Below are 23,196 nucleotides of genomic sequence, written 5' to 3' on the forward strand. Positions count from 1 at the left end.
TCTAGAAGAAAACTAGGCAAATGAAGATGTGCTAAATAACAGATAAAAAATCATTTTTCTTTAATTTGTAAGGAAATATATAATGTCTTCATTACATCTTTAAAAATATAGTTACCATGGGGTGCCTGGGTGGCTCAGTCATTAAGCATCTGCCTTCAGCTCAGGTCATGATCCCAGGGTCCTGGGATCAAGCCCCGCATCTGGCTCCCTGCTCCGCGGGAAGCCTGCTTCTCCCTCTCCCACTCCCCCTGCTTGTGTTCCCTCTCTCGCTGTCTGTCAAATAAATAAATAAAATCTTTTTAAAAATTTAAAAAAATGTAGTTACTAATAGGAAAATTTGACTAATGTGGGGATATATATTTAGAAAATGTAGTCAGCAGAAAGATAATAGAAATATGTATGTGTGACTGACTGACCAAATAATTCATAGGTTAGAAAGTTCACTTTCATATGCTCTTTGAGGTCAGTGTCTCTAGGACATTTGGAAAAAATCTTTGGAAATAGGAAATTGAAAAGGTGTCCCTGCTGAAGAGCTTTCTGGTAAAGGGGAAATGAGGTTTGGCATTTGGAACTAGTTTCTGGAGACTAAGAGAGCACCAAATTCTAGTTCTCATTGAAACCATTTATAACTGATCTAGATGTTACACTGAACTTTATGTACAGTTTTCTTGGAGTGTCACCTCTGAGTTATATTTAAAAGTCAGGACACATTCACTGGTGACAAGGTTTCAGAACAGAGGCAGCCTTCTAGCATCTGTTATGTAACTCAGCTCCTGTTGGAGGAAGTGGGCAGGATGTTTTGGAGAGAAGAAGAAAAGGAAGCAGACAATAATGCAGGGATGAGCTGAAGGAGAGGGGTTGCAGGCTTTTGCCAGTGTGGTCTACCACCGCAAATAGCAAATGACTAGGTGTTTCTCTTCTGGTTTTAATCTTACCAAAAGAGCAAATCTCTGATGTGCTAACAAAACACATAACTAGGTTTATGCCATGGCCTGAGGGAAGGCTTGGGGGAGTTATGGTATAATTATACTTAGGATTAGTGGAATGGTGGGCTTGCAGGCAGATAAAATGGTCCCTTGACTGCCTCTACTTCCTTGTGTACAGAGGCAACTGGAAGATTATCATGTTATATGATTCTTAAATAGAGCCAGTGACCTCAAGTGAGTGTTGCCTTTACGAATTCCACATGTGTAATTGAAGAACCCTTATTATGCAAAGAAGTTCTATTTATAAAAGTAGTGTCTCCCTTGTGTGGCACTTGTATTTAATTTGGTATAAGACTATGCCCCTACTTTTTTAGATATCCTTAAATTTCACAGAAGTTTAAATTTTATGGAATCTACTTTGAAATTATGAAATCTAGGATATTTTCCTCCCTAGAAGAAATACCCTAAAAGGTTTTCCTTTAATTGTATGTGAAAATAATTATTTGTGATTCATAATTTGATTGGATGTTCAGTAGTTGCCAAAACCATATGTGTATTTTCTCCATGTTCTAGTGCTTAGAACTGATACCATTTTAACATTTGACAAAGTAAAACAGCATTTTCCTCTGGTGATGCAACTTTTACAGGGTAGTTTGTGTGTTATACAGAGGGTTGTTTTTGCCTTGTGGTTATTTCTGTGTTTGTACCCATACTAGGAGGCTCCGGAGTAGAAAAGGAAGCCAGTCCACAGTGTGTATGTTGCTTCTATGTAACTAACAGCTGTGGAAACTTCTGATGAGGGAGGAAGCAACTCATTTTGGGGAGACATCATTTATCTGTGCTGGTTCCTTTACTTCCTTCAATCCCTTCCTTTTGCTGCCTCGAATGCTCTTGGTATTGCTAACACTGTAATATAAAAATGATAAGTAAAGTAAACAGGTAAATTGAGTGATCTGGCCAGTCATCAGTGACTCAAATGGGCGGGGGAGGTATTTATGACACTCTTCCTCCAATAAAGACAACCAATGCCAGACTTTTCTGACATTTGATAAGTTGGCCCAGCTCTTTTTAGTCTCTAATTTTTATGCCACTGAAAGATTACATTTTTTTAAAGATTTTATTTATTTATTTGAGAGAGTGAGAGCAAGAGAAAGGGAGGGAGGGAGGGAGGGAGGGAGAGTGAGCAAGCACATGTGCACATGCTTGAGCAGGGTGAATGGGCAGAGGAAAAGAGAGAAGCAGGCTTCCTGCTGAGCAGGGCGCCTGAGATCCTGACCTGAGCCAAAGGCAGACACTTAACCCACTTAACCAACTGAGCCACCCAGGCGTCCTGAAAGATTACATTTTAAGATCCAAGTTACGTTAGGAAAGTCACTGCCAAGCTAGTGGTCAACAACTCTTTGAATTTCTTGATTTACACTATGCCAGAATAATGTTGCTATTAAGTAATGTTCCAGTTATTAGTGCTTCTATACATTGCATACCTGGTAAATAGGGAACAACTAGAAGAATTAATTTGGAACTGTCATTTCTTAGAAGCCTGCTCAAATTTTTTTCTAGCTTCTTGGCGAGCCATTAAAGAAAAATAATTCAGCTATGAAGGGAGAAAGCCTTCCTTCCTACTTGGCTTTCAGTGCACAAACAAGAAATTAGGAATCAGAGGGTAACCGTTCTAGGAAATGCTTAACTGAGGGGGAAACTTTATGTATATTAAGTTGTCTAAAGATCTTTGTGTGAAGAAACTATGAAAACAGAAAAAACATCTTTTGTTCACCAGACTAAATCTTCGTAAGCCATCGTTGTGTAATTTTGAATCTTGCTGAACAACATTCTGAAGGTTATTAAATTGAGACCTTTGTCTTCTTTATTTTTAGCACATTCAAGTATATATATAAATCTCTGGAATGTTGAAGGAGTGACATTCCACAAGTGTCAGATTTTTTTTTTTTCTGTTGCCCATTGTGAGGAGGAGACCAGTAAATTAAGAATGTTTGGTTCTTTCTCCTATATTTGCTTTCTTTTTGGAGCTCCGTTTACAGAATAAAGAATTGCTTTTTGTAGTTAGATTATTGAATAGGAAAATCACTGTTTTAAATTACTGTTTTCTGACAGTGACTAATGATTAATTAACCAAGCTAGCATTAGTAGAAAAGCATTACTATAGTATTAAATGTCTCCAAGGCTTAGACTGTCTCACTGAACAGCAACAAAAAACATAGAGTTCACAATAACTAGATTTAGAACCAAGAATTATACTCTACGTTACATTCTTCAAAGGTGGCTTCTTTCCTTGTGTTCTGGAATGTAGAGACTTATGAATATCTTTGCAGATTCTGTCATAGCAACTTTAATGTGTTCAGTATTAGATTCTGAAGTAACTGTTAGTCCATTTTGGGGAATTCTGGTACATTTTAATTTTTATCCAGTCATTCTGTTACAGTAACAAAGCAACCACTCACATATTTTAATGAGTTACCAGTAAGAACTAGCTGGCCATTGGGATGAGTTCCGCTGCACCCTTTAAATCTGGCAAAATACAGTTGTATTTTGTACCCATGGATAGATCTAGGGAATATTATGCTAAGTGAAATAAATCAGACAGAGAAAGACAAATACTGTGTGATTTCATTTACATGTAGAATCTAAAAAACAAAACAAACAGAAATAGACTCATAAATACAGAGAACAAACTGGTAGTTGCCAGAGGGTTCAGGGTAGGGAAAATGGGTGAAGTGGTATTAAGAGGTACAAACTCTGATAATAAAATAAATAAGTCATGGAGATGTAAAAGGAATATAGGGAATATAGTCGTATATATTATATAGTTATAGGGAATAGAGTCAATAATATAATTACTTTGTATGATGACAGATGGTAACTAGACTTATAATAGTGATCATTTCATAATGTATATAAATGTCTAACCACTATGTCATACACCTGAAACTAATATATTATGCGTCAACTATACTTCAGTAAACAAATCTGGAAAAATAATGTGGTTTGAAATTACCTTTTAGAATAAAAAACAGTTTGAGAAAAAAAATTAATGAAAATGATTAATAGAAAAAATTATTCTTAGGTCCAAGAGAACTAGATTATTGTAACGAAAGAGATTCTTAAACTGGCTCTTGGAATAGAATCAAATACTACCTTTAACAAATGTGGAACTATTTTTAGGGACATGGCTTTGAGTATAGCAGCGTGTCTGTATGGTCTGAGAGGACACTCACCATTGTTTGCAGTGAGGTTCTTCTTACTTTGTTTCTTGACTTGTTTTCTTGGTTGTTTGCCTTTTATTGGGCCCTTGGCTCTAAGTCACATATGGGGGATGGACTAGTGATATACAAGATTTTTGAAAATGTTAAAAAGAATATGAAACTGATACTGGCATTCTTGTAATTGCATATGTTATTTCTTTATTTACTTTCAGTTTGGTTAATAAACTTAAACCTGGCGTTATTAAGAAGATCAATAGATTATCCACACCAATAGCAGGTTTGGTAAGTAAAAAATTACCTTCAAAACTGGATTTGTTTGTTTTCAAAATGTAAAATGGTGAGCATAGACTGGTACTCTTATCTGGAATTATCATAGAAATTAGGTTTGGGGTTTCTTGCTCAAGGAAAGTGTTTTTAGTGATGTCCTCCTATATCTTCAGTTTTTTTCTGTTTCCCTTCTGCTGGGAGACTTTTATTTTTTGTTGTTGTTTGTTTTGCTTTTTGTGCCCTCAAACTTCATATATCCCCTTTCTTAGCTTATTTCTTCCACAAATTGCATTTGTTTATGATCACCTTCTTTCTGAAGCTCAGCCCTGCATACTTTGTTTGCCAGTTGACCACACTTTAGGGAAACTCTAGATGTTCCCCAGTTGTTACGTTTCTCTTGCTTCATGCTTATGCATAACCCTCACTTAGCCTGCAGATCTTGGAGTGTATTTGCAACAAGTTTGCTTTATATCATAGATTTCCTACCAGAGTTCTGTGTGATATTGGGTAGGTCACTATCTTCTGTTGCCTCAGTAATACTACCTATCAGATGACTATGAGATAAGTCTCTAGATTCTTTCTAGCTTTAAATTTGGATTCTGTGTATGAAAAATACCCCACACTGTCATTATATGGATACTCTAGTGGATCAATAATTGAAAGACCAATAGAAAGGTGGGGCTGTATCTTTGAAAAAGAAGTAATTTATAATTAAGTACAAATGATGGGTTATTTTCAAATTGTTAGCAACCCCTAAGAATCAAGGCTGATGACAGGAGTCAATTTAAAAAAATTAATTTTGTAAAACACTGAAGTTTAACACAGCTACTACCTGGAATTATATATATATATATAAATATTATATATAATATTAATTCCTTCTTTCTTACCAAGTTATTTCTATTCCATTTCTATCATGACATGATTTCTGTCATGACATGATATTTTTATTGGTCTCAAATTTGGTTAGGTATAAAAAACTATCGTGTGCATATATTGTTATGTGAATATATATATATATGACTGTATAGCAATATACATATATGTATGAATTACTTCTATTAATATAGCAAGTCAGAAGATATTATTTCAATAATAAAATTGAAGAAATTTGGTTTTCAATTCTTCCTAGGAAGAAACATTCAGTTTAATAAAAATAAAGCCTTACATGAAAATCATTTTTATGAAATAACTTCTGTGAAAATTAAAAGTTTGAATCATATTGAAAGTTTTTTCAAGTGGCTCGAGTTATTCTTACTATAATGTTTAGATTTTGAATTGTCATTTCTTGAATCAATTACACACATTGTAAATGAAATTAGCCTTTGATTTCAAACACCCTTCATATTTGGAATACTTGAATTGTGGTGATTTGTTGTTATTGGCCACTAGAGGTTTTATTCAGTCTTCTGATTCTATGATTAGATGAAAGCCAAATGTATTTTATATTTAAATCCAAACATCTCTCCAACTATTTCAGTTTCAAGCATGGAAATTCTATCTGGTTTGGATTTTATCTCTAGACACTAAAATGAAATGTATTTCCGGAACATTAACTGGGATGATTTCCCAAATACAGGACACTGAGCATTTTCAATGGGATGTAGGAGCATAAGAATAACCACAGTTGCAGAATTGGGCTGTAATTGGTTTGAAGTTGTCATCATGCCTCATTTGACTCCTTCTTCTCACACTTGTGTGTCAGGATGGTTATGTCAGAATTTCTTGAAGCCTCAATTTGAAGTGTGCATTAGAGCTCCAGCATCTACCTGGTAAGGCTGTCATATATGCGTAGAAAGGGATTATGTAGGTAGTCTGACATACAGATGCTAAATGAATGTTGTTTTGTTGCATATTAATTTTTTAAACAAATAATTGAGTGCCTACTAGGTCGAGAACTTTTCTAGTTTATAGGGATATATTGGAGGAATAAAAACATTAAGGACATTATCCTCAAAAAGCTTACATTTTAGTGGTAGAACAGGATCTAGCAAATAAATTAGCAAATGAGCAAGAAATCACCGGATATAAATGTGCTGCAGAGAATTATAATAGACTGACATTTGTTGCACACTTATGAGCACTCATAGTTGGACTATGAAGATTGACCTCAAAAATTCCTCAAGGAATATGTCAGAAGCCTTTGTTTTTGATGTGTATAGAAGAAAGATAAAAAACCCAAGCTGGACTCTTTATACTAGTAATTTCTGTGTTCACAGCAACTAACATAATGACTGATACATTTGGAGGTAAAATATTTATTTTTTAAAGATTTTATTTATTTACTTGAGAGAGAGAGAGAGAGAGAGAGAGCCCAGAGGGAGAGGGAGAAACAGACTCCCCCCCACCCCCCGCCCCGAGCAGAAAGCCTGACGCTGGGCTCCATCCCAAGACCCTGAGATCATGACCCTAGCCTAAGTCAGACGGAGCCATCCAGATGCCCCCAAAGATTTTTTTTAATGAATAAGTGGAAAAGTTTTCAATTGTGAAAAATAGTAAGCTCTGAAATTAGATCTTTGAAGGGGATAGTATTATAGGTTGAATTGTGCCTTCCCCCAAACATAATATTTTGAAGTCCTAAACCCCAGTACCTCAGAATGTGACCTTATTTGTGAATAGGATTGTTGCAGATAATGTACTTAGTAAAGCTGAGGTCATAATGGAATAGGGTGGGCCCCTAATCTAGTATAACGTCCTTATAAGAAGATGACTATGTGAAGACAGGTACACCCAGGAAGAATGCCATGTGACAACGGAGGACTGGGGTGAGGCATGTATAGGCAAGGAGAACCAAAGCTTGCCAGCAAGCCACCAGAAGCTGGAAGGGGCAAGGAATAGTTTCCTTACAGGTTTCATGGAATCATGGCTTTGTAGACACCTTGATTTTGGACTTTTAGCCTCCAGAGCTGAGGGACAATAAATCTCTGTTTTAAGCTACCCAGTTTGTGGGGCTTTGTCATTGCAGTGCTAGGAAACTAATACAAATAGGTAAGTTTTTTTTTTTTTTAATTTAATACTTGCTTTAAAAAATTTTTTTATTTTAAAATAGAGATTCACAGGAAGTTAAAAAAAAAAAACAGTACAGAGAGGTCTTCTGTGTCCTTCACCCAGTTTCCCCCATGGTAACATTTTGCATAACTGTGATATGATATTAAAACCAGGAAAGTGACATTGGTACATCTAAAGATCTTAATCTGATTCACCAGTTTTATATGCAGTTAATGCTTTTTTAGTAACAAAGAGCAGAGGTGCTTTCAAGCTAAGTGAGATGAAGTGTTTTATTTTAAGGAATTTTCAGAGGACTCTGTCATTAATTTGGTGTTCAGCCATAAATATGATAGTCACATTCCACATGATTACTTTTTCTGCCCCATTGCAAACAGGAAATGGTGTCTCTCAATTGAGGTTCCCAAGAGAAGAATCTGAATAGATCAAATTACCTTGTCTTTCCAGGCTACAGATATCATAGGTCACTAGCCAGCTGGTGGATGCGTTCCTTGAGAAGAGTGTCCTCTTGGCAAAATGGGCTATGGTTAGGAATGTCGGTAGCCTTTGGCTCACTGAGTTCAAGTGTGTGGGTTAAAGAGGGTTCTGTGAATGAGGTTTCTCTGGGGTAGATAATATTAAGTTAAATATAGTAAGAATTATATAATTTCTATGCTCCAAGCCCTGTTTTCCATTACTCCCTTCTTATTCTCTTTCCTTCTGCTATAACTTTTATCCATTTCATGCCAGTTACTATATTTGCTTTGAAGCCAAGGCACTGGATTTACTGTTTATAGATGGCCCTATGTGAAACACATGGAATATCCTCTGAGCAATGACAATGAAGAGAGATGTTTAGCTGATTTAGAAATGTACTGAATGCTTCGCTTGAAACATTCACATTATTTTCTGAATGTTTTGTCTTTGGGAAGGCATTAACCATGTTCTCATAGATTTAGAGAGACAGTTTTTCTCACTTGACTAAGTTTTAATTTTTAAAGAAATACATTTTTCTCTATCTTTGTATTCTTCACAAAGCCATGCTAAAAAAATCTCACCCAAGAGTTTGAGTTTTCCAAAAAATTAACCAGTGTTAAGTGTGGGTATGTTCAATTCATTGAAACTCAAAACTAAAAGTGTATTTGGGAATTAAAAAACTCAACCTCAAAACAGAACCGTGAGAAACAAGCAAGATATTCTGGTGGTGAAAAGAGCCATTGAACCAGAATAATGTTTACCATCTGATGTGTTAACGTGCATGAAATACAATATGTGTAGAGAACATCAAGGAAGTTATTAACCCTAAGACTTACAGTTGTCTTGGACCCCTAATGATTTAATTGTATTTACTAAAGCAAGGTTGCTCAACTTTGGCACCACTGACTATTGACATTTTGGGCCTGATAATTCCTTGTTGTGGGGGGGGGGTCTTGTGCATTGTAAAATGTTTAGTAGCTTCCCTGGACTCTACTCACTAGATGCCAGTAACACCATGTTCCCCACCCCAAAGTTATGACAGCTAAAAATGTCTTCTGACATTGCCAATGACCCTGATGGGGTAAAATCATCCCTGACTAAGAGCCACGGAGCTAGAGTTAAGAAAGTAAACAATACCCCTTTACATGGGCTAGTTTGCTTACTGAGTATAGATTTGAGTGATCTACTTATGCCTGCCATTTCAATTGCAGTTTCTTTTAGAAAAGAAATGGTATTCTAGAAAATTTGGTTTGAATCATTTGTTTGAAAGTTTGTGTCTATTAGTGGGCTTAATAGAAAAATCTTCTTGGGGTGCCTGGGTGGCTCAGTCAGCTAAGCGTCTGACTCTTGATTTCGGCTCAGGTCATGATCTCAGGGTCGTGAGATGGAGCCCAGCATCGGCTCTGTGCTGGGTGTGGAGCCTGCTTAAGATTCTCTCTCCCTCTCCCTCTGCCCCCCACCCTGCCCCTCTCTCTCAATTTCTTCAGTATATCCACACTTGCTTCAAAAATATGAGCTGAATTTGAGCATCTTTCCTCTAAAGGGTTACTCTTTCAGATTATTTTCGAGATTGGAATGCATAAGGTGTGACTGTAGAGACTGAGAAGTTTGTTTCCTCATGAATGCTATAGAATGCAGGAAATGGGCAAAGATGCCAGCTAGCTTAAGCTGTTGGACGTGTCCATTTCTCTTGTGTTCATAATTGTTACTTCAAGAAATAACATCAGTCTACGGGTCCATTCTTACTGCCATTTTTCAAAAGGTTATTAGTGGTTAATGTTCTTGTGCCTGTGTAAAATTATTCCTGATTCATCTTTACTCACTGTACACTTGGGCGTCAGCAAAGTAGTGTGACCTAGTCTGTGCCAAGGTCACTATTGAAACATCTAGTTGTTCCCTTCCAGCAGTAATAGAAAGTGCACCTGAGGAATTAGCTATAAAATTTAAATATTCTCATCCAGGTTTTATCATAGTTTTAAAAACCCACTCTCAGGCAGTGACTCTATGTAGCCTACTCTTTTTCCCAAGGGTGAGGGGAACACGGGGGTTGGGAGAGGGGAGGTTTGTGGGACACTGAGCTTGTGAGCTCTTTTACAAATAAAACCAAAATGTGAGACCTCAAGACAAGAGTGTTTTCAGGGAAAAAGCCCACTTCTTTTTCCTCTCCTTTCTTACCCAAGTTGAAATAATATAGGAAGAATGAATATAATTATTATTTTCATTCAAGGGGGCACTTCTCTGGTTAGGAGGCAGGAATAAATTTTGTATGGTTGAAAAGAAAATACTCAGGGAACATTAGAATGTGACTTGGATGAACAACCAACACATGCTTTGCTTAAAAGAGTAGTGACTAAGGATCGCTCTGTACTGGGTCAAACTCAGTATGTGTTTCAGAGGGAATCCCTCTCTAGTTGGTAATAAAAAAGATACATTTGTGAATGTATTTCGATGTTGATGTATATAAAACCTGGTAAAAAGTGACACCATGGAAAGATATGGGAAGATGGTATCATAGAGTGCATTTAAAATAACCATTTAATGCTAAGATCAATATTGTCTATTTTCTGTTCTTGAATTTTATTGCTGATTTTGTAGATTTGTTTGAGCTCTCCACCTAGCACATTTGGGATAGGCTTCCACCAAGTAAAGTCTTTTTGATTCACTCATTGTTGCTTTTTGGTTGTGTAGCCATATAAGGGCAGCATTCATGCAGAGCTGATTCTGGCTGCCATGATCCCCATCTCCAAATGGATGGGGGACAACACTGACGAGGTCCCCTCCCATAACACTATTTCTGCCTTAACTCTTATTTAGACTTCATATTCTCATTTTCCTCACAGTTGATAACAAATGAAGGCTAGATATTTTATAAATGACCATGTTTTTAATTGTTGTTTATTTCTCCCCTATCACTGTATTGGAATAATTTGTAGATGTGGAATCAGACCTTAGTGTTTTATTGAGTTAAATGATTTTTTTCTTTTTCTTACATTTCCTAATAGAGACGGGAGATTAAATGATATCAATAAACTTGATTAAAATTGCTCAATTATGGTTTCAGGATAAAAACTGCACTAAAGAAATCCTTTTATCTCAAAGGGAGGTTAGACCACTATTACAGGTTGTATAATTATGCCTCAAACAATAAATTTTAACTATTTTTATTTTTCTAGTCTGTCAATCTGATTATTTTCTTTGAAAACAGGACACCAATAACAAAAACGTGGAATGCTTTTTCTTAATGAAGTTACAGGAAGAGTACTCTAGTGTTGCCATTATTTAATGTATTCTTACATTTATGTAAGAGATTATAGCATAAAAGCTAGCCATTTACTAAAAATAAAGCCACTTTATGTATTGAAAATGATATTTTCTGTGGTTGTACTTTTAATTTTTTTCCAAAGTATATTGGAATTTCTGTGGATCACCATCAGTATTTTGAAGTATTTTGGGGTTATCCAATAATTAAGTTGAGAAAACAGACTAAATGGGGATTATGCATTGGCTGTTTTCAAGGTAACAAATAGTAGATATTAAATATCCAAATGCCTTAATACCTCCATATAAATGGCAGATAATAAGTCAATGATAACTGAGTTATTTAGAAAGAAATTTTAGGTGATTTCCTCAAGAGTCTCCTTGTCTCCTTACTTCTCTCTGACTCCCAGTAAAGGTAAGTATCACTAAGAATGGAAACCTAAAAACTTAGTGTCAACATTTAAAGTTGTTTCCAGTACCCTCATACTGATGCAGCACTGTAAATCAGGAAACTCCTGTTTTATTTTGTGCCACAATTTCTTAGTCATGGCATTGGCACACATTTAGGAGCACTTCCCTAGAGTTCCAAAACTTGTTTTTAAATCTAAGATGAACATATACTAACTTTCAGCCTTGAGGGCAACCTTTTAAAAAAAAATTAATGAATTAGAATTCCTAATGCAACAACATGATTAACTTGTAGAGTCAAAGAAAAATTGATTCAGAGTAGGATTATATCTTACATGACAGTTTTATTAAGATACTAAAATGCTTAGAACATCTCTCTTTAGGAACCTTTTGTTATGTAGAAATTGGAAACAGATCAAATGAGGTTAAATAAGAAGTAGAACCCAGATGTCAGACTGGTATGAGCACATTGGTCATTTGATGGGTCTTAGGCCCTCCCTAAAAGTATTTATTGGACACCTATGTGCCAGGTACTATTCTAGGAACTTGGAACACAGCCACAAATAAGGCAGAGAAAGTTCCTCCCTAATGGAGCATAATCAATAGGTCAATAATAACCTGTAAGGTACTAACAGTTGTCATGCAGAATGTATAATACCTTGTCAGTTGCCAATAATTACACTGAAAAAATAAAGTGAATGGGTAGAGAGTGATTGAGTGAGTGTATGAGAAGTATTTCAGAAAAGGTGCTCAGATACCCTATGACCTAGCAATTGCACTATTGCGCCCCGTGATGGGTATTAAGGAGGGCACGTATTGCATGGAGCACTGGGTGTTATATGCAAACAATGAATCATGGAACACAACATCAAAAACTAATGATGTACTGTATGGTGACTAACGTAACATAAAAAAAAAAAAGGGGGCTCAGAGATATCTTATTTCTGGAGCTGACATTTGACCAGGGACCTGAATGAAGTGAGGGAGGGGGAAAATATGGGGATCATGGGACTTTCTGAGACAGAAGGAAGACAGGGAGGATCAAGGCAGGATCAAGCTGGTTCAGGAAAAGATTGTGGGTCTGGAACTAAGTGAGGCAGATAGGGACGGGCCAGCAAGGTTGTATAAGGCTTCATAGGCTTTGGTGAGTAGATAATATTTTACTCCTAGCATGATGAGAAGCCACTGGGGGCTTTTGAGAGTGGTTTAATTTGTTATTAGAGATCATTGGATGCCTGTGGTAAAGGATGTACATATCTGTGACTATACTAAAAATCGTTGAATTGTACCCTTTAAATTTATATTTGTATGTGAATTCTATCCCAATAAAATGTGAAAATAAAAAAATCACAAGTTGGTATGTGAATAATAGACTGAAGGAAATCAAGAAGAGAAGCAAGAAGGCCAGTTAAAGAACAGTTTTGGTAGTTGAATGACTAATTTTGTGTCGGCTTGACTGGCCATGGAGTGTCCAGATAATCGGTTAGACATTATTACATTATTCTGCATCTGTCTGGGAGCGTGTCTTTGGATGAGATGAACATTGGAATTTGGAGATTGTGGAAAGCAGATTGTTCTCCCTAATGTGGGTGGGCCTCATATAATCAGTCAAAGGGCTGACTAAAACAAATATGTCAGTCCTCCTGTGAGTCAGAGGAAGCTACTCCTGCCTAACTGCAAGAACTAAAACATTGGCTTTTCTTGGGTCTGGAGCTTGCCAGCTTTGAAACTGGAACTTACTTTCAAATGGAACATTTCATTGACTCTCCTGGTTCTCAGGATTCTGGACATGCACTGGAAGTAGACCATCAGCTCTCCTGGGTGTCCAGCTTTTAGATGGGCAGATCTTGGGACTTCTCAACCTCCATAATCACATGAGCCAGTTCCTTAAAATAAGTCTCTTTCTCTAGATATATGTATCTTGTTCTGTTGTCTAGAGAACTCTGACTAATACAGTAGTTCAGGCAAGAGGTGATGGTGACAATATTGGGAATGGAGGAAGTGGTCAGAGTTTGTTTTGATGGAAGACCATATAGCGCCTGTAGGTATAGGTTGTAATACCTGTATGTAATACCCGTCAATCTGTAATAGATTGACAGAGAAGCCAGGGTCTTTGCATCAGTAGTTTATTGAGATAGTAAATAAGAAATCAGAGGGTTGGTGGAGGGAAGGGAAGAATCAAGGGAGAAGCTAGAAATTGAGGCAGTTTACATACGATTACAGATTGGTAAATGCCAAAGTGATCAGTGTCAATCTTAGATATTGTTCCCTGACAACATCCTGAAAAACATGATTAAAGTGATGGTTTGTGATTATTTATAAGAAAGAACATAACACTAGAAGCCAGTCTTGTCCACCACAGACAAATGCTCTAAAGCAACATATTACTGGGCTGGTCCCATGGAAAGTCCAAGAGACCAGCTAGAGGTCATAAAATGGCTCATGATGGATTTTGTTTGACTTCACTGTTTTTGCTTATTTCTAAAATTTGAGCCAAAATTTGCATACCCTTAGATTTCATGTAAAATCCTAATCTCTGGCTTCTGCATGAATGTGGCAACAGCAGGCCTGCATTCTCCCAAAGCAACCATTGTATGGGGCATCCTGTGGACAGGATGGGTCTCTGCATTGCTTGTTCTCTGGTCATTTCCCTAACATGATGCCCATTTTATTCATTTTTGGCTTATTCAGTCATTTTACCAGCCTTTCTCTTTTAGACATGTCTTCATTCCTGCAAAGTGTCTGCTGTGGCCTTGGTAGAGTCAATGTGGAAAAAAAGTAGACCAGGTAATATCTATAGGTGATATCTTAAATAGTTGAATAAAAATGCTCACTTTTAAGGAGCTAAATGGAAAGCCATGTAAACATGGAGAGAAGTTTCTGCAGTTTGCCTTAGGGCTTTGTACTTGCACTATTTTCATTTATTTAAAAAATTTTTTTAAAGATTTTATTTATTTATTTGACAGAGAGCACAGACAGGGGGAGCAGCAGGCAGAGGGAGAAGCAGGCTCCCCGCTGAGCAGGGATCCCGACGTGGGGCTTGATCCCAGAACCCTGGGATCATGACCTGGGCTGAAGGCCGACGCTTAACTGACTGAGCCACCCAGGCACCCTTGTGCTATTTTCATTAAAAAAAAAAAAAGATGGAATAAGAACATAGGAAATGTATTTAGTCCTCTTTGTGGATGTTAGTCAATAAGCGTAGTTAATGTACTGAATATAAAAATCTGCAGTTTAAAATGATCTAGAGTCATAAGAGTCCAGCCATTTTATATTATCTGCCAACTTAATTATGCATTTTATGCCTTTATCCATGAAACCTCCCGTGATAGAATCACATGATTTTCATTTCAGATTCTTTATATCCACCTTAGTTTTATTCCAAATTTCAGTAGCCTCCTGGTTCATTAAAACTCGCAGGTCATCTTCCCCATGAACTGTGATGTCATTGTGAACTGGTTGTTGCCCTTGTATATCTCAGTTAGCCAACAGTATGATTTAGATGCCACAACGCAAAGTACCTGTGGCCTGTGACAAGAGAAGTAAGGTCCACTTACTGACCACTTGCTATATCCTAGAAACTGCCAATCACATATCTGTTTCCTCAGTAAATCTTCAAAATCACTATTACTCTCATTTGGCAAGAGGACTATTGTTAGTGACCCATCACGTGATGACTTGGACAGTTAAGCACATCTGGAGTCCTGTTTTGAGTTACAGATGCTTGATTTTAAGAACGGAGGACCTAACAAACAGGAACCTGTCTGTAAGGAAGTATGATTGTTGTCATAGGCAGAATGGCTCCCAATAACGTTCATGCTCTAATCCATGAACCAGCCAATGCGTTGTGAGGGGAGGGAACCCTGGGTTCCAGGGAGAACTGAGGTGTAAATCAGTTGACTTTGAGATGAGTGGATCTGGGATTATCCAGGGGGGGCCAGTGTAATCCTGAGAGTCCTCATAATTGGAAGAGAGAGTGAGAATTAGTTGGATGGTAGTGTGATAGAGACTCAGGCTGCTGCTGCTGGTTTTGAGGGTGGAGGAAGGGGCCTCTAGCAGACGGAAAAGAAGAAAGAAATGGGTTTTCTCCTAGAGCCTCCAGAAGAAACGCAGCCCTGCCAACACCTTGATTTTAACCCAGGGAGACTGATTTTGGACTTCTGACCTCCAGAACTATAAGACAATAAACTTGTCTTGTTTTCAGCCACTGACTAGTGGTGATTTGTTTCACTTGTGGTGAAAATGAATATAGGAGTTAAGAGCACAGACTCAGGGATTGAACTGCTTGGTTTGAATCCTAGCTCCACCACTTGCTGGATGACCTCAGGTTAGTCACATACCTCTTAGGCCTCAGTTCCTTCATGTGTAAAATGGGAACCAAAAGATTTCATAAGCTTTTTTAGTGTGAATTGGAGATAATTTGTGTAAAGGGCCTCAGCATGCTGCCTGGCATACAGTAAGAACTCAGTGAATGTGAACTTGAGAAAATCAGCTATTCGGTGGAGGGCCAGTTGGGACGACAGGAGAACCGAAAAATGTCACAGAGGGACAAGGGGTGTTGAGAAGACCAGGGATATTTGAAGAGAAGATGTGAGGTTGGGGCAACGTGTGGAGTGTATGAGGTAGGAGAGCTGTCTAAGTAGCTAAGAGACTCTCGTGGGAAAAAGACGGGATTTAATTCGCATTAAGTAGGCAGATTTAGGATCAGTGTTTTACAATTACAGCGAGGGAGTCTTTGGACTTTTTTGACATGGAAATGACTAAAAGTAAGTCAGCCTCACAGGGCAAGGAGTCCCCGGGGCTGGAAACGCTAAAACAAGGGCTGATGACCCAGACACATCACCTGTAAAAGTGAGTCTCGGCAAGCGGGTAGGCGCAGTTGCACTGAGAGTGTGGATTCCCAGCTAGCCCTAAGGTTTTACTGTGCCGTTTTCCTTCGTTAAATGTGCTTTACTGCTTCATACGATGTGTTTTGGCATCATTATGACATGCTTCTTTAAGCAGTTACGTATTTGTTTTACTTTGGAGCAGAGAACACGGATAATTTGATGACAGAACGTTTTTTTTTTTTTTTTTTCCTTTTTTTCCCATTTTGTTCACCCACTTTTGGCAACCCCCAGTCTGGTCTCAGACAGAACTTCTTAAGCCTCTATTTCAGCATTTTGTGTCCGTTTCTCCTCCCTCCCTCCCTCTCTTCCTTCTTCCTCCCTCCCTTCTTTCCTTCCTTCCTTCCAACAGAGTAGGTACGCGTTAGAACTCCTTCATTTCGGATATATAAAGTTTAATTCGAACACCATGGAAGACTGTACCTTAATCCATGCTGCAGTTTGACAAAGCCTGTTCCTGCTTCTGTGTGGTTAATTGTGACCCAAGTTGATTAAGCATTTCAGTAACCAGCCCTTCAGCAGGGCACGGCCCTCATGCCTTTGACCTTCGGCTGCCCTCGCTTGCCAGTGCTCTGTTCTGCCTCTCTGTATGGTTTTTGCTCCTCCTTTGCCAAGCAATGTTGGAGAGAAGCATGCAAGCCACTTGGTGACTTATGTATAATCCCCTGGGCCCTCAGTGTCACTTGGCAATTCCTCTTAAGCATTCCTAGTTGGTTCTTAACTCCTCATCACATATGACAAAACTTGACTGTCCTCAAATCCTTTGCTATCAGCCCATGACTGAGGCTCTTTGCAGCGAAGCAAAGGAAAATGTTCTGCGTACTTTTCTCACAAATAACTACTGAAGTTGAATCTGTGTGTTTACCTACATATTGTAATTATCCCCTGCAGGTCTTAGTAACACAGTTTACATTTATTCACTAAGCCATAAATAAGAAGATGAAGTCTCTAATAATAAAGCTAGTGCCACTGATCAAAATTGCAACCACACCCCTTTCCTAATGGAAACTATGTAACTAAAGTGCACATTTGGATATATCGTGGTCACTCCAGCGCTTGGGAGTTGCTTTAAAATAATTTTGAATGTTCACAGTTAGTGTATCACAAGAATGGAATTTGAGTACTTTTGGGGATGGCCTAATGGTAAGCTCCGTAATCCCCAGGTGATTGCTGCTCATCCTAAGGAGAAACCCTGCTGTAAATCCTAGTTGGAAATATTTTCCTTATTTTGTTATTGGCCAGAAAACTATGTCTGCAAAGATCCAAATCACCTGGAGGATTTTCTTAGCATGTGGATTCTGACTGAGTGGGTCTAGGGTGGAGCTAGAATCTGCATTTCTAACAGGCTCCCAAGTGATGCTGATGGCGTGTGGACCCCATGTCGAGTACCAGGAGGTTGGGACAGCTGTTGCCTAGTTGGGACTACTGTTGCCTAGTACATGAGCCTCACCTACAAGGTGATTGAGCGCTCCCTCGAGAGATTCTGATGTGGCTGACTGGGGACTGTTATTCTCACACAGAGACTTAGTTCAGTTTCTCTGCCTCAAACAGTGGTTACAACCTCTTGATTGTTGGCATATACTTCCTAACTTTTTGTCACTGTTAACTCTAGGGACAGGAGACAGGGGCTTTTGTGCTATATTATAAATAGAAAAGGAATTGAGGTCACCAAGTCTCTTGGCCTTCAGATAAATTGATCTGCAACACCATGTGCCCAGGTTCAGAGGAATTGGATGATGTGCTCTCTTTTTTTAATCAAAAAAAAATCTTGCTTGAAATAGGCATAGAAAGGCCAGAGTGAGCACATGAGGAACATTTGGTTCACGGATGGGGCCCACGTCCATGTGACGTCATTCTGGCATCTTTGGTTTAAGGTGGTGACTGTATGGCCCTTTTGACTATACAGTCATAGCCCTGAGCACAGTTTTACTCTTTTTCAGAATTGGTTAGGATTTTGATCTTATTCAGGGCTTCTGTAATAAATCTCTTTGTCTTTATTTAAAGAATCCATTTTTATTGATGACAGCTCTTGACCCTCTACACTCAGGAAATTTTTGCAGAAGTAGGTCTAACTGGTTTGATACTGTGAGTAGACATTCCCCATTTGCTGTGACATTTTAGGTTTCTTGATACAAAGTATTCCCTCTGTAAGTTAGAAGTCTTGAAATTGTATCATTAAAGATATATTTAAGAGAAATATATAAAAGAAACATTTTTTAACTTTCTCCAAGTGAAAATGAAAATGACTTTGTTCAGCGAAAGATCCTAGGGAGGTATAGCATAGACTTTAATGAGGATTTAGACTTTTGTGTAACAAAAATGGTTGAATGTGAAAGAGAAAAACGTATACCATGATGCCATTTATGTAAGTGAGATACATAAGTGAATCTACACTTTAAAGGACATTTAGATTTTTAAGCACATTATAGAAGGCACCTTTAAAAAATAATTTATGGAGGTGAAATTCACATAACAAAAGTAGCCATTTTAAGGTGAACAATTCAGTGTTGAGCAGCCACCAAACATTTCCATCTCTCCCAAGTAAAACATCTTACTTCCTGTTCCATCCTCCCCCTCCCCAAACTCCTATCAGCCACGTCTGTATCCTCTCTCTAAGGATTGATCTATTCTGGATATTCCACATAAATGGAGTAGGTAACATTTGTGTGTTTAGCTTTTCCTTAGCATCATGTTTTGGGGGTTCATCCATGCTGTAGAATGTATCAGTACCTTATTTTTATGGGTGAATAATATGCCATTGTATGAATATATCCCAATATGTTTATCTGTTTCTGTTCATGTACATGTTTTAGTTGTTTCTACCTTTTGACTATTGTGAATAGTGCTGCTATCAATGTGCACACGTACATGTACTTGTCTGGGGAACTCTTGAATTCTTTAGGGTACATTCTTAGCACCTTTTAATGAAGAGCAGTGGGAGTGAATGGGAGCATGCGATGAGGAGAAAAATATAACAAAATGAGAGAGTCATCCTTATACTGACTGATATTTAGGAACTTGCTAAAATATATTCAATCGTGCTTGCTTCGGCAGCACATATGCTAAAATATATTCAATCAACCCTGGGCCCTTGACACTTTCCTCAGCTACTTCCATCCCTGATAGGAGAGCAAAGCGATCTGCTGAAATGACACGAGACTATGGTACTGGATAAGTGCTTGGGGGGAAGAAAGTGGGATGAAGGGCTCTGGAAGGGTTCATGTCATGAAAGACCCATGTTACCTCTGGGTCCAGTGTTAGAATATTCATGTTGGCCTCACATTCTCCTTCTCATGACTCTCTTCAGGATGTGTAATGGAGACAGAGGGGCGTTAAGATCCCAAAGAAATGTTCTAAATTAGTCCCCAGTGGACTAATATAAACCTGGGAATATTGTAAATTTTTGTGGATTCCTTATCTTTCCTCAGTTGTGAGCAAATAGTGTTCCTGACTCACTAATCTCTCTCTCATTTACCCTCGCCCCCTCCACCTGTTATGATTAACTTTGTAATTGATTCAAGGCTAAGGGGTGGAGAGGGTTTGGGGGAGAATATGAAAATCTTAAGCCATCCTGCCTTGTCTGTTTAAATAGTCTGCTTTTATTCATGTCCTAGATAAACGACTCTGAAAGGAGCTATTGCAGATCTCCTTTTGTTTTGTTTTTGTGAAGCCACTTTTGGTCCTCAGTGTGTAGAAGTGCAGAAGCTTGGTGCTGGCTTTTGACATGAAGTATTGAGGGTTGGGTTAGAGAGGGCTTTCCTTCCTTCCTCTCCTTTGCAGAGAGCTGTGTGCCCTAGGGAATGGGGTACAGATCCAGAAATTACTCATTTCACAGATGAGGAAAATGGGGCCAGAAAGGCTGATGAATGTTTCCAAAGCCACACAATTGGTTAGTGGCCGAGCTAACTTAGAGTCCTGGCTAACAGTCCAATGAGAAGATGTTTCATGTTTGTCCTTTGTTTTTACTTTATCTTTGCTGGCTTCAAGTGAAAATGATCCCATTATTGAAGACTAAATGCTTCCCTTTTAATATGTTGAGTGGGGTGTGGCTTCTTGATGTTCCAACAGATACTAAAAGTTTATTTTATAATTTTGTATCTCCCCTTAGGCAACTCTCTGCCTAGGTCTTTTGAAATCACAAAAAATAAATTACCAATGGGCTCAAGTCCAGTAAGCAGGATTTACGTTGCAATTCTGATCTTAATACAACTTGTTCCTGCTGCATAGGATGTTGTGGGGCCTTGTTTGTAAAGTTTGTCTTGAGCATCATCGAACTCTTTAAAAGAAACTGCTTTTTAATGTAATGGCTTTATTTAAAACTAGAATTTAATCATAATCTATTTTTATTGTCTCGAACTATAATCACTCTAGATTTGAAGTGGTTTCTTTCTAAATTAGGTGGGTGGGTTTTGAGGCATATGTGGCTTTATTTATTCTCATCAATAGGTACATATTTGTCAACCAGATGAATGCTATTATGTTTTTAAAAAACACATGAAGAATTATTTTGGCTGTCCATTCAATAGGTTTACTTTCAGTTTAACTTTGTCATAATATTTTATAACACTTTAAACATTCAGAACCACAATGAATTTGTGGGAAGACTTCTTTTTTTTTTTTCTTTTCTCCTTCTTCCTCCCCCCTTTCTTTTTGTGGGACTATTTCTAATGGTTTTTCTTCCTCTTTAGAGATGTGCTTTTCTTCCTGTAGGATTTGGGGTACTAGGACACCAAGCCATTTGTTCTTGTCTGCTTCTCTGAAGGCCAGTTTTAGAACCATTAATTTGAATAATTGAGTGATGAGATAGTATAGGTTTTAAAAATTATGTGAGCTTAACAAAATGATCACTTTTGCTCTTTCTGGAATTTTGCCAACATATTATTCCCCCCTTTTTCCACTAAGTCAGATCAAACACCTTCCATTGAGTTGTTCAACTTTTGACTTATAAATTCTTTTAATCTTCAGACTCTTATTTAAAATGATCATGGATTGCACAGTAGCCAAATTATGTCCATCAACTGATGAATGGATAAAGAAGATACGGCATACATACACAATGGAATATTACTCAGCCATCAAAAAGAATGAAATTTTGCCATTTGCAGTGACAAGGATGGAATTAGAGTGTATTATGCTAAGCCAAATGAGTCAGAGGAAGACAAATACCATATTATTTCACTCATATGTGGAATTTAGGAAACAAAACAGATGAACGTATGGGAAGAGAAAGAAAAATAAGAGAAAAACAGAGAGGGAGGCAAACCATAAGAGACTCTCAACTACAGAGAACAAACAAAGGGTTGCTGGAGGAGAGGTGTGGGGGGGGCTGGGCTAAATGGGTGGTGGGCATTGAGGAGGGCACTTGTTGGGATGAGCACTGGGTGTTGTATGTAAGTGATGAATCCCTAAATTCTACTCCTGAAACCAATACTACACTATATGTTAATAAACTTGAATTTAAATAAAATCTTGGGAGAAAAAAAAATAAGCATGGATTTCAACTTTCAGTTGTGTAGTTCACACTGCTTTCTACTGATAGTACACTAAAATAACCTCTCTTCTCTACAAATACTTTTGTTTTGAATGTCCCTTAGTCCCTAATAGTCAGTATAGCTTTTCTCTTGCCATGCATTTGCTTACCCTTTCCCTAAACCCCCTCACTCTCCAAGAATCCATGCTGTTGAATTTAGCCTCTTCATCCTGGCTTCTCTATCATTCCCTCCCACTTTGCTGGGCCACCCTGCCTTTTCTCATGGGGATGAGCTTCTCCATATGGGACAAGAGTAATTGTATTTCTCCAAGGGGCACGCTGTCTTCTGGTTCCTCACAGCCAGCCGTTAGGGAGGTGAGTTTTCAGGGAGGCCCTCTCTCGCTACAGATGTGGTGGTGCCAGTGTGTACAAGTGCTTGAATGTGTGTTGGCATGCTAGCAGGCCATTCTCTTCCCCGAGAGTCCTAACAAAGAGACAGTAGAGTCCCCATGCGATCTTCACAAGCTCAACCTCCTAAAAGAGAAGAGGGAAGCTCCAGCTGATTCTGCTCACCAAATGTGCATCTGTAGTAGCCAGTGTTTGGGCAGCAGTTGACAGGAATGAAAAGCATTGGTTTGTGAAAGGAGGATTTTGGTTTTTGAAATTAGCTAGGAGGACAACCTAGATTTTCATTTTGTTGGAGGCAGTTCCTGAAGCAGGTGCAGGGTGTGAATAATGTACCACACCTAAACTATGTGATCTGGCCAATGAACATTAGGCTTCTCCTGGGTCCTATAGTATGGTTTCCCTGTCTGTCAAGAGCCAGCTCAGCAACCGAACCCAGATTCCAGGTGTGGTATTCCACAGTCGTTCTGCAATTTGTAATCATAGAAACAGAATGTTCCTCCTCTTATTTCTTCCCTGCCAACAGTTTCTGGGTGGGTGAATGTCAGTAGCTGGAGTTATTTTTAAAGAGGAGAGGTGAGGCTTGTCGTGCAAAGCTGAGAAGAGGGCGTTTGTTTGCAGAGCAGAGCTGACATCAAAGTGTAGATTACTGCTCAGTGGCTAGGCACTTGTCCTGTAACAGGTAATGTTTAACGTGCCGGTCACAAAGATCACAGAACAGCGTATGCCCAGGCATAAGCTAGCACTACTGTTTATGCTCTGCAAGACTGAAAGGCTTTACATGCCCATGTAATTAAAAAAAAAATGTATGCATCAGTCTTGCTGCCTTCTTTTTTGCTGGCTATAATTGGACTTTGAAGCCTAGAAGTTCTATCATAAAAATCTGTACCCTT

At 38.3% G+C, this 23,196-nt stretch overlaps 1 protein-coding gene across 2 annotated transcripts in view; it reads left to right on the top strand.

Annotated features, from left to right (window-relative positions):
• LMO7 (LIM domain 7) overlaps positions 1–23,196 on the top strand; it is a 192,468-nt gene that overhangs the window by 76,021 nt on the left and 93,251 nt on the right. Inside the window, exon 3 of one of the 2 annotated variants that reach the window (XM_088022207.1) lies at positions 4,360–4,429. In XM_088022207.1, the coding sequence (XP_087878333.1) occupies positions 4,360–4,429 (70 nt within the window). Of the gene's footprint in view, positions 1–4,359; positions 4,430–22,665; positions 22,750–23,196 lie in introns of those variants that run through there. The other variant, XM_028106098.2, reaches the window with a different exon arrangement.

Source organism: Eumetopias jubatus, unplaced genomic scaffold (genome assembly GCF_037043125.1).
Source record: "Eumetopias jubatus isolate StellerSeaLion01/CBP00866 unplaced genomic scaffold, mEumJub1_p1.0 scaffold_3, whole genome shotgun sequence".
NCBI classification, from domain to species: Eukaryota; Metazoa; Chordata; class Mammalia; order Carnivora; family Otariidae; genus Eumetopias; species Eumetopias jubatus.